The 12,974-nt window shown below is 34.8% G+C and overlaps 1 protein-coding gene across 3 annotated transcripts in view; it reads left to right on the top strand.

Moving 5' to 3' along the window:
- Positions 1-12,974, top strand: part of cntn6 (contactin 6) — a 105,224-nt gene that overhangs the window by 61,770 nt on the left and 30,480 nt on the right. For all 3 annotated transcript variants that reach the window (XM_077198054.1, XM_077198052.1, XM_077198053.1), the window contains exons 3-7: positions 3,670-3,796; positions 4,626-4,801; positions 6,102-6,197; positions 10,514-10,717; positions 12,120-12,222. In XM_077198054.1, the coding sequence (XP_077054169.1) occupies positions 3,670-3,796; positions 4,626-4,801; positions 6,102-6,197; positions 10,514-10,717; positions 12,120-12,222 (706 nt within the window). The remainder of the gene's footprint in view (positions 1-3,669; positions 3,797-4,625; positions 4,802-6,101; positions 6,198-10,513; positions 10,718-12,119; positions 12,223-12,974) is intronic.

Raw genomic sequence — 12,974 nt, 5'->3', positions numbered from 1 at the left:
GAACAAGTGCTCATGGCTGCCCCAGCAGGACATTTGTCTTGACACAGTTTCTGATTTTTCTCTTCAGCAATAACTTCTACAGTAACTTATATTGGGATGCTTTATTTGTTCATAATAATAGACTTGCATAGGAAACTTCATTTGTTTATTTAGCTTTGAAAAATGTTCTGAAGCAGTTTGGTTTTCATTTTATATTAGACATTGAGTGGTGACCAGCCATCCAAAAATGCATTTACAATCAGACATTTACATTTATTGATATTGCATAAATTGGTATTTTTTTTTTACTTGTTATCCATCTAAAAATATCTAAGAAACAACATTGTAAAATATTTTTTGTAACACTTTACAGTAAGGTCACATTTGTCAACATTAGTTAATGCATAAGCTAACATAAATTAACAATGAGTATTTTAAAATAATTTATTAATATTTGTTAGTAAAAATATAGTTGTTTGTTCTTGTTAGTTCACAGTGCAATAACTAATGTTAACAAATGAAATCTAATTGTCAAGTGTTATTTACAAGTTTGTGATGTAAATAAATTTAGATAAATATAAGGATATAATGTATTTAGTCTTACTGCACTGGCAGATTTTTTCTTTAAAATAAGTGAAAAAATCTGTTGGTATAGTAAGAAATACTCTTTATTAAAGATACATTCTCTGAAAGTCTTATAAAATATTATCTTGTTTCAAGGATTTCTGAATCAAGATACCAACGTCAAAGGCTGAACAAAAACAATGCATTATAGAAATGACACTGGGAAAAAAATTCTGAAAATCCTTGAAACAAGATAAATTTACCTAAGAGGCAACAATGCATAAAATATTGATACTTTTTTTCAGAGATTGTATCTTTAATAAGAGTATATTCTTTTTATTTTTCTGCACTGTTAGTTTTTTTTTTTTCAAACAGGTGGAAAAAAATCGACTAAACTTAACTATGCACAATTTTATTTTTAGTTGAATTTTAGCATATGGATTTAGCATAGTTTTTTTCTCTACCGTCCAGAATCAGAACAAACCTGCGTCCCACCAGTTGAAGTCCACTGTTTTAACAGAATATTGATAGATTTAGACATTACTTATAGCTACTTGTAGCTCTTGGCAGACTTGCAATGAGCTATAACTCTCCACCATGTCTAAAACATTCAAAATGTTCTTATTATCTCTCCTATGATTTGTGCAACTCACAGCACATGATGCACCGCTGTAAGGAAGGGGCCGTCTGAAGAGGCAGGTGCCCTATTTAAATGAACCAATGTCCCCCACTCAGTGCCAGTGCTCCAGTTATTGCCGTTGTTGTTCTACAGTAACTATGCCAACTCGAATGGGCATTTGCATTCAAGCCACAGGTGCTCTTTTGATTGCACAGCTTGAAATTCAGAAAGCTTAGCTGGAGAGAAGGGAGTGCACAGGCCATACAGCATCAGATGGAAGGGCAGAAGCTATTCAGTACGGAGGATCTGAGGAGACCAACCAAACACATACTGTATCTAACAACCTGCCAGATCCTAGCTTTGATGGCAGACTTTTATTTAATGTCTTTTACAGTAAGTGTTAATGAAACATGTGCATACAAGCTGTATAGTAATGAACTGCAGTACATTTAGATCTCTTGTTGATAATTGATGATAACGTCATGAAATTAAAAAAAAAAAATCTCACGTAGCCTAGGTATATTTATTTTGGAAATAAACTATATTGAGTGAATGAATAATAGTGATCTACAAAAGTGAAATAGTTATTCAACATTCAGATACTGAATATGAATGTAGTTAATATCCAAACAATGAATGGACCTATAAGGATGTGGTTATAATAATGAGAAGTTATTAAACTAGGTTGAATGTCCCTTTATTCATTGTAAGTGTAAGTAAATTATTAATAACATTATGATTAGAAATAAAATGTACAAAATCATTTAAGCAAAAATTTTCCAATATAAATTTTCATGTCTCATTACACAGAGCTTTCAATAACAGTCATTCTTGTCGAAAAAATTCAGATGTTCAAATGAAATTGTGACATTATTTTTTTTAATTTTTCTAATCAAAAACACAGTAAAACAGTAATATTGTTACAATTTAAAATTACTTTTCTATTTTCTATTATTCTTGTGGTGGCAAAGCTGAATTGTCAGAAGCCATTTATCCAGTCTTCAGTGTCACATGACCCTTCAGAAATTATTCTAATATGCTGATTTGCTGCTTATTTCTTATTAGCACAGTTAAAAACTGTTGTGCTGCAAAAGAACAGCATTCATCTGTATTTGAAATAAAAAAATTTGTAACAATATAAAAGTCTTTACTGTCACTTTTAATCAATTTATTAAATGTGTCCATGCTAAATAGAAGTATTACAGAGCCCAAAAGGACATGGTGATGGAAACAATATTGGATGGGAGGAAAACATATATTTCAATGCTTTTACGTTTACTCGCAAATGTTTTGTTTCCCTGAGAAACTTTTTGTTCGCTTTCCCTCGCAAAACTTTAGCGTGCGAATGCAAAGTTTCACTGGGGAACACTAAACATTTCCGAGAGAATGACATTGACACAATTTTTCCTTCCATGTCATATTCCTTTTTACATCAACATGTTCCTTTAGGAGCTCAATAAAATGTGAATTCCTTAAAAAAACTTTTAAACACTAGTGCATATCCAGTGTGGGAACACATTTGTTTGCATTTTGTTTTGTGATTATGTCTTGTGATTGTGAAAGGCAGCAGAGAAGTGCAGTGCATGTCTGACAGTCCATGCTAGAGAACATTTATTTCTTTATTTGTAATGTTTGCATAAAAAAAAACAGATTCCAGATCAGCTCTGATTACTTTACCCACTAACTGCAGTGAATAAATAATCCTGCTCAAGAACTGTAGATGCTTCTTTTTGTATTACATTTATAAAAAGTGATAGGGACATGTCCTCACCGCAAATGACACCTAAATGTGGAATACTGTGCTACTCCTCGCTATAAATGCTTCATTAATTCCCGTCGTTCAAAGGACACACAAAAGGGAAAGTGAAAAAAGTAGCATCTCCCCCAGCATGAGGAGGTAGCGCCCTCACCCCAGGCAAACACGCCTGGACACTTCCATTAGCTTGATGATGTGGGAGGCTCATTTTTTGTCTGTCCTCGTCAAGGTTAGATACCTGTAAAAATAATTTCATCACTCAAAGAGAACGAGAAAAGTCACAGGTGAGTTGTATTGGGAAAGGTTGAATGAGGAAGTCTACAGTAGAAAGCCCAATTCCCTTCCCTGTGACATGTTTCTGAGAGCTTGTTTATTAATTTAAGAAATGATACATTTCACTAGAGTAATTACCACAACATGGGGTAATTAGGGAGGTGGATTGGTGTCTTGGCAGCAGTCAACCGAAACAACAGACCTAGCCACGCTGCCATGCATGTTACGGGCCTGCCAAAAGGAGGACGTCATGTTGATACGATTCCTGCTACAAGAGGGGAAATGAAAGCTGTTCCTCTGGCACGTGTTTACGTTGCAGATCTAATGAGCTCAGTGTGGGTAGTTGCTGAAAATAAATGAAGAGCGCACATTAGAGATAATGTGGACCTGATGTGTTCACACCTGTTTTACAATCCAGATTCATGTTCCAGATTGTGGATTATGAGTTGTTTGTGACTCTTCTTGTTCTTTCTCCTAGAGAGAATTATTCGACATGGCCCAGTGTTCACGCAAGAGCCCAGTGACAGTGTTTTCCCTTTAAGTGCAGAGGACAACAAGATATTTATTAACTGCAAAGCCAAGGGAAGTCCAGAGCCACATTACAAGTAATGACTTTTCCTCAATATCTTCTCAATATATAGTGGAATCCAAAAGTCTAACACCATACTGCATTTTTGTTTTTTTTGGATATTAATTACATTTTATGATTTTGAAACATTAAAACGAGGAAAAATATTTAACAAATATGTGACATTTGACTTTCCAAGGTCAGATTTTCTTTGCTTTTTAGAACAATTAAATTATATTTGAATGACCTGATTTTAACAAGAAAATATAATAATTATTACATTTTTCATTTCAGCCTTTGACTGAAATTGTAAATACTAGTAAATTAAAAAATGCTAAAAAAAAACAACATTAAACAAATTAGAATGAAACATTTTGTCAAAAGTTCAGACTTTTGGAAGGTGTAGTTTTTATTTTATAATATAAAATAGTATTCTTTTTTTCTATTTTCATTTTATTTGTATTTTAAATTTGAGTAATTTTGTTTTGTTTTTACATTTTTATTGTTTGTTTTTATATATTTCCATTTAGGTTGTATACATTTTTCTTTCGTTAATTGTAGTACTTCAACCTATTTTATTTCAGTTAGAAAATTAGAAATTGTTATTTTTTTATTTATTTTTATTTCTAATATTTATATTTTATTTGATTTCAGGTTTATTTTAATTAACAGACATGTTTTAATAGTTTTTTATAATAGTTTTTTTAATGACAACAACACTGCTTTTGATCTCATTTAATTATTTTTTTTTTTCTCTAAAGGGACTGAATAAACAATTTCTTTGAATGCCACTGAAAGAATTTGTATGCCTAAATGTCTTCTCATCATCATTATTCTGTGCTCACTTCACCTGTTTTTACATTTAGGTGGAAATTCAACGGGAAAGATCTTGACATTGACATGGACTTCAACTACAGTCTTGTTGAGGGAAACCTTTTGATCAGTAAACCTCAGGCAACTAAACACCCCGGTGTTTACCAGTGTATCGCCACTAATGCATTTGGAACCATTCTGAGCCGAGAGGCTAAAGTTGAGTTTGCATGTAAGTGCCAATTAAACCGAATGTTTTGTATATGTGAATGTTTGAAAAATAGCTTTTGACAGTCTCCTTCACACTTGATTACTATTACTTTGACTATGCTGTCTGTATATGTGTCCTTTGGAAGCTTAAATGCGTAATAGGTAAAATGGCCGCTATGTTATCTTTCATATTTCATGTTGTCATTTGGTCCATTAGTGGGTAAGATATACTTTCTTCCATGGATGTGGCAGGCTTTTAAACTGACAACTACATTTTCCCATCTGTAAGATTCCATCAGGAGATGTCCAATGGTATTAACTGAAATGCAGCCTGTCATGGATAATTGAAAAAAGGTCTTAAATCGACATATAATCATAACACACAAAGTCTGCCTCGTTCATATTGTGTGTTCATATGAATACATTGTTAATTTGAAATTTCACAAGTAAGATGTGTCTTTTCAGGGCTTGAGTAATGCAGAAAATAGTTGTAGGACTAAATGGTGGCGCTGCACTGGCAAAATTGTCATTCACAGAGTGTGAAAAAGCATTTTCCCAATGATTTACCTTGAGTCTTGAGGGATCTTTTTTTCTCTTGACTTATGAAGAAAGCTTTCCATTATGTGATTTTACTTTTATGTTTTTTTTGTGCGTGTCTTTTTTTCCTGTTTATGCATTTGGCAGACACTTTTATCCATTACAGCTATACAGGGAATCAAATACCTTACATTCTCAACTGTTTAAGCTCCAGGAAGGACTTAGTTACTTACTGGCACAAAACACATTTAATTAATATCTTTAAACCACATATATTAGTGTCCAAGGGTACATTTTCCTTTAGTTTCATCCATAAACTATTGATCTGACGATACATAATTAACAAACTTAACACGACAACCCCATATCTACAGAAATCCACCCATACACCATGTCAGAATGTGTTAATTGCATTTCATATAGCTTAGAAATTATATTTATTTGTTTACCTCACTTGCAAATTCCTACCTAATTAAAATATTTTTTTTCTTGATTTATGCATTAGCCTCACTAAATTCTAATATTTTTATCTTGCAGTTTGTATTTTGGTTACACAAAACTCATTCCACACAGTCATACAGCACATTCATGAGGCTGGAGAACTGACATTTGAATAAACACCACAGCTTTAGCCCAGTGTGGGATGTGATTTTTGCCTGTCCCTTCCTGTGCTATAGAGTGGCATTTCTAAAGGTCCCTGCTCTGTGAGTCGTCTGTTCCACGTCAGAGCAATGACACTGCCTTTAATGAAAAGTTATGGTGATCCCATTATTTTGTTTTTGCAGACCTGCAGAATTTCAGCAGCAAGGCCAGAAGTCCAGTATTAGTGAGGGAAGGACAAGCTGTTGTGCTCCTGTGCGGTCCACCACCCCACTTTGGAGGTACATTTTATTGTATTCTGTATTAATTTAAATGTTATTTTCTAATGTGCATCAGGGTTTCTATTGCATACAAATACACAAAGCCCCTATTCTTTAAAATTATCAATTCTTTTCCACTTTCCAATAGCGACTTTCATACAAAGCAAGAGTGACAATTGTTTGCAAAACCTGTTGACCTCTTTCCACTGCACAATGTTTTTTTTTTTTTTTTTTTTTTTTAATCAGTTCGAGCACTATGTTTAGCCTGTGGAATAATGCCAAGCAAATCCAAGGTCAGGAATTTACCGCAAGTGGCAATTCTGTGCTAGCGATGTCAAAGAAAACCTCATTCCGCTCTGCTCACTTATTATGTATGGTGCATGTTGGTTCAGATTGAGTCTTAATCATCTCATATTGTGAGCAAATCAAGCTTTTAAATGACCAAAGCACAATGGCTCACTCTGGAGCTCCCGTTCTTGCATTCATGCACCAGCCTCGTGGCATTTAGATCCCCCACCTCCTCCTTAATGGCACTTGTGCCCTTGTGGTCATTTGAAAAGGTTATTTTCTTAAGCCTTGGCCTTCTGTTGAAAGGTAATAAAGGCATGTGGTGGCTGGTTTAAAGCGACATGTCTCTTTATCCCCCAGTCCAGCTGTGCACCTCCTCTGTGTCTGCATAGAGCTGATTAGCAGTCCCTCAAAGAGCCACGCACACATGCTCCAGAGGTGCAATTTCATGCCACCGGACCGGGGTTCTGTCATTCCACCACAATTCCAGTCGAATCAATGGCCTTGAGTGCCATATACCTTTCCCACACTCCATCACCACCCTCCATCTTCTATTTTCCTTCCCCTGTTCTCCCGCCACACCATCCTTGACTGTTTGCCAAATTCCGTAATCCGAGGTTCTGTTGTATGGATCATACTTAATTGGACTTTATACAATGTTTAGATACTGCTACTCAGTCCAGGAAGTGATTTTATGCAGGGCTGGAAGTGATTTTTACCATCCCCTTTCACCCCAAAGGCAGTTGCTGGGCATGGAGGACCACTCAGAAAGTGTACCATTTGAAAATTTTCTTTTTTGATCTTGGGAACAAATTATTTTTACTCTGGTGCATGAGAAATATGTACATCATGTATATATTAAAGGTACAATATGCAATAGTTGTTTGCCGCTAGAGGGCGCTACATTCCAAACAACAACAACGGCGTAGCTTGATGACGATGTGAAGGAGAGTGGAATGATGGGAACTGTCGTTTTAAACTCCACCGTGGATGTAAATCAGTCAGACGGGAATCGAAAAATCATATTCATGGATGAGTTTTTTTTTTTTTTATAATGAAATGCTTTTTGTGGCGAGGGTGGCGTGGTTCAGCGTGGTCTGTAACAGGAGAGAGAAGAGACGAGCGGGAAGTAGGTAGAGTGCAAATGACGAACACCTGTGTCTTATTGCAGTGATCGGCGTGGAGAGACCGCTTATAAGCCGCGCGCTGGAACGAGAGAGAGAGACCGGAGAGAAAATTTAACGCAGAGAAAGAAAACCGGGGGATCCGAGCTCTCATTTTTGAACTGTTTTGTGCCGTCGCGGAATGCGCGTTGTGTGCGACTTTTGTTTGTTTTGTTTTATTTTAATAAAGTACGAGTCCCAGTCACGCAGACCCCTGTCTTCTTCCTTCATGACTCTTGAACCTCATCACACTTTTATTTCATTAAAATGAATTAGCCGCAAGAAAAGTAAGGTTTAATACTAAATTGGTTTTCATAGATGTTACTGTTGGTCGAATTCATTATTGTGATAATGCTGTGCAGTTTTACGTGTTCTAGACAATTGTTGTAAAAGTACATTCGAACATACCCACATCATTTGCCAAAATACTGATTAATCTTTATGTATAACACATGCTATATTTATTTACATTTCCATAAACATCAGACGTGATAAACAATGTCAATAAACTAAACACAAATCTAAAGCAATAATACTTCCCTTACATAAACATAACTATTAACGAATGCTACATTTGGAAAATATAGAATTAAACGACAGAACCAGCTGCAATCGGTAAAGAATAACTGTGTTCCGTAACGACTGTACGAAACAAGCTAACGTTTGTAGCTTGATAGACGCTACAACTACAACTTCCGCATTTGTCAAGGACTCCACGCAGTACGAGCGGAAACCGAGGGTAACTCGGATATGACGCAATTGACTGGCGACTCCCAGCTCCCCCCTGCTGTAACGCCCCGTTTCCTTGGTTAAAATCACAATTTTCTCATGATTTAAAAATAGTTGGAAACATTTGGGATATTGTAAGTAATCAACTTAACAAAATATATAACACTGGCCTTAAGATTATGGGATATTGTAATGCAAAATTCTTACATATTGTAGCTTTAACATGTATATGGTCACGGGATTTGCATATTGTTGCCCTATTCTTCATTTGACTGCTTCTATTGCTCTCTTCATTTATAAGTCGCTTTGGATAAAAGTGTATGTAAATGTAAATATTTTGCTATGTATTACCATTAGTTTGGAGACTCAAAATAGAAATCTCTTGTTCTCAAAAATATTAATTTTTACTCACCAAGGCTGCATTTATTTAATCAAAATGCAGTAAGCACTGAAATATTGTGAAATAGTATTACAATTTTAAATAACTGTTTTCAATTCTAATACATTTTAAAATATAATTTATTTCTCTGATGGATTTTCAGCAGCCAATACTCCAGTCTCAAGTGTCCTAAAACCTTTTAGAAATCGTACAAATATGTGCATTATTATGTTAAATACAGCTGTGCTGCTTAATATTTTTGTAAAAAGTGGGAGACATTTTTACACACACACACGCACACACACACACATACTATATATATATATATATATAGTGTTTGTGTGTCTGTGTATGTACATATACTATATAAAATCAAACATTTATGTTAGATGTGTTTAATCCCGATTAATCGATTTGAAAGCGCTAAATATAATGTTATTATAATGATAAATGAATGAAAGTATTAAGGTGAACACTTAGAAGTAATTTTGGTGGCTTATTTATTTTACTATGACTTTAATATTAGTTAAATTACTGTTGTCCCTCTTTCAGTGTGAATAATTTGGAACATTGAACTGGACCATGGGAATTTTAGCAACAGCTCTACATTAATGTACAGTATTTTTACTAATAAATAGCTCTGTTAATATGGCTACTGTCACGTGATTTCAGATAATAGTGGCTGTGAATTTGGTTCCTAAGAGAGCAAAAGCCTTAAGCACAGTGCCCAGTAATGACGAGAGGTCGCCCACCTTGTCACTACTCCATTTATGATGGTTTTAATTCACCTTTTTCTATCTGTAAGCCAAATGGTTCTTTTTTCTTGGTGCTGTAGACTTTTAGATATGCTGTTTGAACCTTAAATAGCCCTTATCAAACCATATTTCAGCCACTCTAACGCCCTGTCTGCCCTCTAATAAATGCTGCTTAATTTGATACTTTCATACTTTATTTTATATCACAGGCCTTGCTGTGTGCTCTTCCTGTATTCCTTTTATCCCCTCTTCCTATTTCCCTGTCTCATTAAGAAAGAGTGAGAGGTGACATGGATGAATATAGATAAAGAAAAAATTAAAAGGCTATCAAGACAAAAGGAACTTGCATCACAAAAAAAATCTTTCAAAATCAAAGCAAAATCAGTGAGTGAGCTCATTAATTTGAAGATACATTCATTTGCTTTGTGTGGATTATTAAAACAAATTTGCTGAACCTTTTTGCTGTATTTTAGCACACACTTCAACTTTTATTTTAGATGAATGACTACAACAGTAAATTATGTTTGTGTAAATTAAGAAGGCCTGTCAAATCCTATTTTGTTAAAAGATATTCACATGACTGCTGAATTTACTGTAGTTTTTAATAATGTCTACATTATAATAGTGTAGTGCATTATAAAGTTGTCACAAACCAAAGTGTTTTTGGTGTTTTGTGGTGGCTTTGTGCCTTTTTTATGGAACGTTATTAGTTTGCTGTTGCTTGACTGTCAAAATCGAAACTGTATTGCTACAACCTTGTAATAAACAAACTCTTTTCCCACAGCTGAGCTCTAACAAGCTTCATCCACAAATACTGTAGTTAGAATTTAATAAAAAAGTTTCTAAAGAGTCTTTTTCATAAGGCATCAAGCTGTACACTAAGTATGGCATGCAGGATATTCACTATCAAGACATTTTTATATACATAAATATACACATACAGAATATACTGAAAGTCTTCCTTAAAAAGTATTGTAAGAGTTAGCATAAAAATTTTGTAATGTCATCTGACAATTTTCTCAGATATCAGATATTCCTGGATATTTAATGGCCGCCCCAGCGTTGCTGTTGGGGACAACCGACGCTTTGTGTCCCAGAGGACTGGAAACTTATACATCGCTAAGGTAGAGACGTCAGACGTGGGCAACTACACATGTGTGGTGAGGAATGTGATGACCAACACGACGGTCCACAGTTCCCCAACTCCAGTGGTGCTACGTCGGGATGGTGAGTAGCCTGGAGGAACTGCTAACAGTGATGAATCAGTGGATTTGAGCATGACAGTGTTTGCTTTGCTGCCACTCAGAGATTATGTGTATTCATAGTCTCTGAAACATGCTCAGCCAAGTGTGTGTGTGTGTGTGTGTGTGTGTGTGTGTGTGTGTGTGTGTGTGTGTGTGTGTGTGTGTGTGTGTGTGTGTGTGTGTGTGTGTGTGTGTGTGTGAGAGAGAGAGAGAGAGAGAGAGAGAGAGAGAGAGAGAGAGAAATGTTGCATTGAGAGACAGAGATGAACACGTACACACTCTCTCTCACACACACACACATACCCCCGAAGGCTCAACTTCACCAGTCATTAGTGTCTGTTTAATATTCACCCAGACAAGGTATATGAAGTAGGGCGGAGAGGTTTTGAATATTTTGAGTTAATGTGAATATTGAATATTTTTATCTATGAATATTTTGGGCTCAAAACCACTGCCAAACTCTTATTACTTTACTAATTCTTATTTCTTACTTTTCCTTGTGTTTGATCTACATCCCCTGCTGAAAAGACCATTTTAGGCCAGCATAAATTTACATGATTTTCTAGTTGTGGTGCTAGTCAATCAGCTGGTCCACCGGCGTGATATTTTTTGCTAAAGCTGCTTGAATAAGCTTTTGCTAAAACTTTTTGGCTAAGCAATGTTAAGTTCAGTAAAAAAAATAAAATAAATAACTACCAAAATTTGTCAGTTTACAAAAGTTTTATTTATTTATTTTTATAGTATTTAAGAATTCACAATTTATCTAGTACAAGCACTGTTTTCATGTTATATATCGATTGTTTTGTATACGTAATGTATGTTTGATACATATTTAAATTAATGTTTTTCACAATATATGTTAGTTTTCAAAAATTTGAAGTTTCAGTTTTCATCATCATCAACGGATATGTATTTTGTTTATTCAAATTATAAAAAATTATATGGGATAATAATTTTAACATTTTTCAGAGATTTGAAGTTTGGTCTGTTACGATGTTTTATATATTGACACAATTATTTTAATTGTTTTAATTTTTTCACCAAAAAAGTAAAAAAAATTTTTTTTAAAAAGTCTAATCATGAGTCAGATGGACTAAAAGTAACGAATATGACATGCCAAAATATTGGATAAGTACAAAGTACAAAAATACAAAACTATGAATAAAAAAAGTCAACCTAGTTAAAAGCCTAGTGTGAACATCAGCATCCAAAGCACTACATATTCTGGTGACCAGCCATTCTCTTTTCAGCAGCGTTTCTTGGCAAGCTGCATGTGTTTGTAAACTTGTTTATAAGCCTTGTTTGCACAAGTGATATACTATAAATAGTTTGGTTTGAATGTTTTCACCCTAAAAGACTTATGCTTGTTTATCCTTATTTTACAGCTGTGATGGGGGAATATGAGCCAAAGATTGAGGTCCAGTTTGAAAAAATGCTCCATGTTGCCAAAGGATCATCAGTTCGACTGGAGTGTTTCGCTTTAGGAAAGTAGGTCTCTACTTTACTAACAGATGGACTTCTTGCCCCCAGAGGGTTGCCTTGCTTAACTGGGGATTACCACACTTGGCACATAGTACATCTTAGCAGTTTATTTAAGAGAAATGTCTCAGAAATCTACAGGATCTTTTAATCTTCGTGAAGTACTAGGAAGCAGATGGAGGGGGACGGCCATTATTTTTAAAACAGCTGCAGACTGTGATCCAGGGGTTGTGCAGGGTTCTAGCTTTGGATTGTCCACAGGTAATGTGTTAAGGGATGCTGGGAAACTGGAGGTTGAATAGGTCTAGAACAGAGATGCTGCAATACCATGCCATGTATTTTTATATTTTATTTATAAATTGAATGAAGCTGCAATGTAAATAAAGCTATATTGTGTCAATTCCTGTGATGGCAAAGCTGAATTTTCAGCATCATTCCTCCGGTCTTCAGTGTCACATGATCCTTTAGAAAGTATTCTAATATGCTGATTTGGTGCTCAAGAAACATTTCTGATTATCAATGTGGAAAACAGTTGCGTTTATTTTTATTTTTATGGAAACTGATGCAGGATTTCAGGATCCTCTGATGAATAGAAAGTTCAAAAGAACAGCTTTTCAAACAGCGTTTCAAAAGAACTGTCACTTTTGATCAATTTAATGCTTCTTGCAAAATAAAACTATTCATTTCTTAAAAATATATAATACTGACCCAAAACTTTTGAATTGTGATGTATTTAACATCTATTTTATTGATGGTAAAAT

The sequence above is a fragment of the Siphateles boraxobius genome, unplaced genomic scaffold (genome assembly GCF_051911475.1).
Source record: "Siphateles boraxobius isolate OS27281-9 unplaced genomic scaffold, OSU_SipBor_1 41, whole genome shotgun sequence".
Classification (NCBI taxonomy): Eukaryota; Metazoa; Chordata; class Actinopteri; order Cypriniformes; family Leuciscidae; genus Siphateles; species Siphateles boraxobius.
This window is presented reverse-complemented; position numbering and strand designations above follow the sequence as displayed.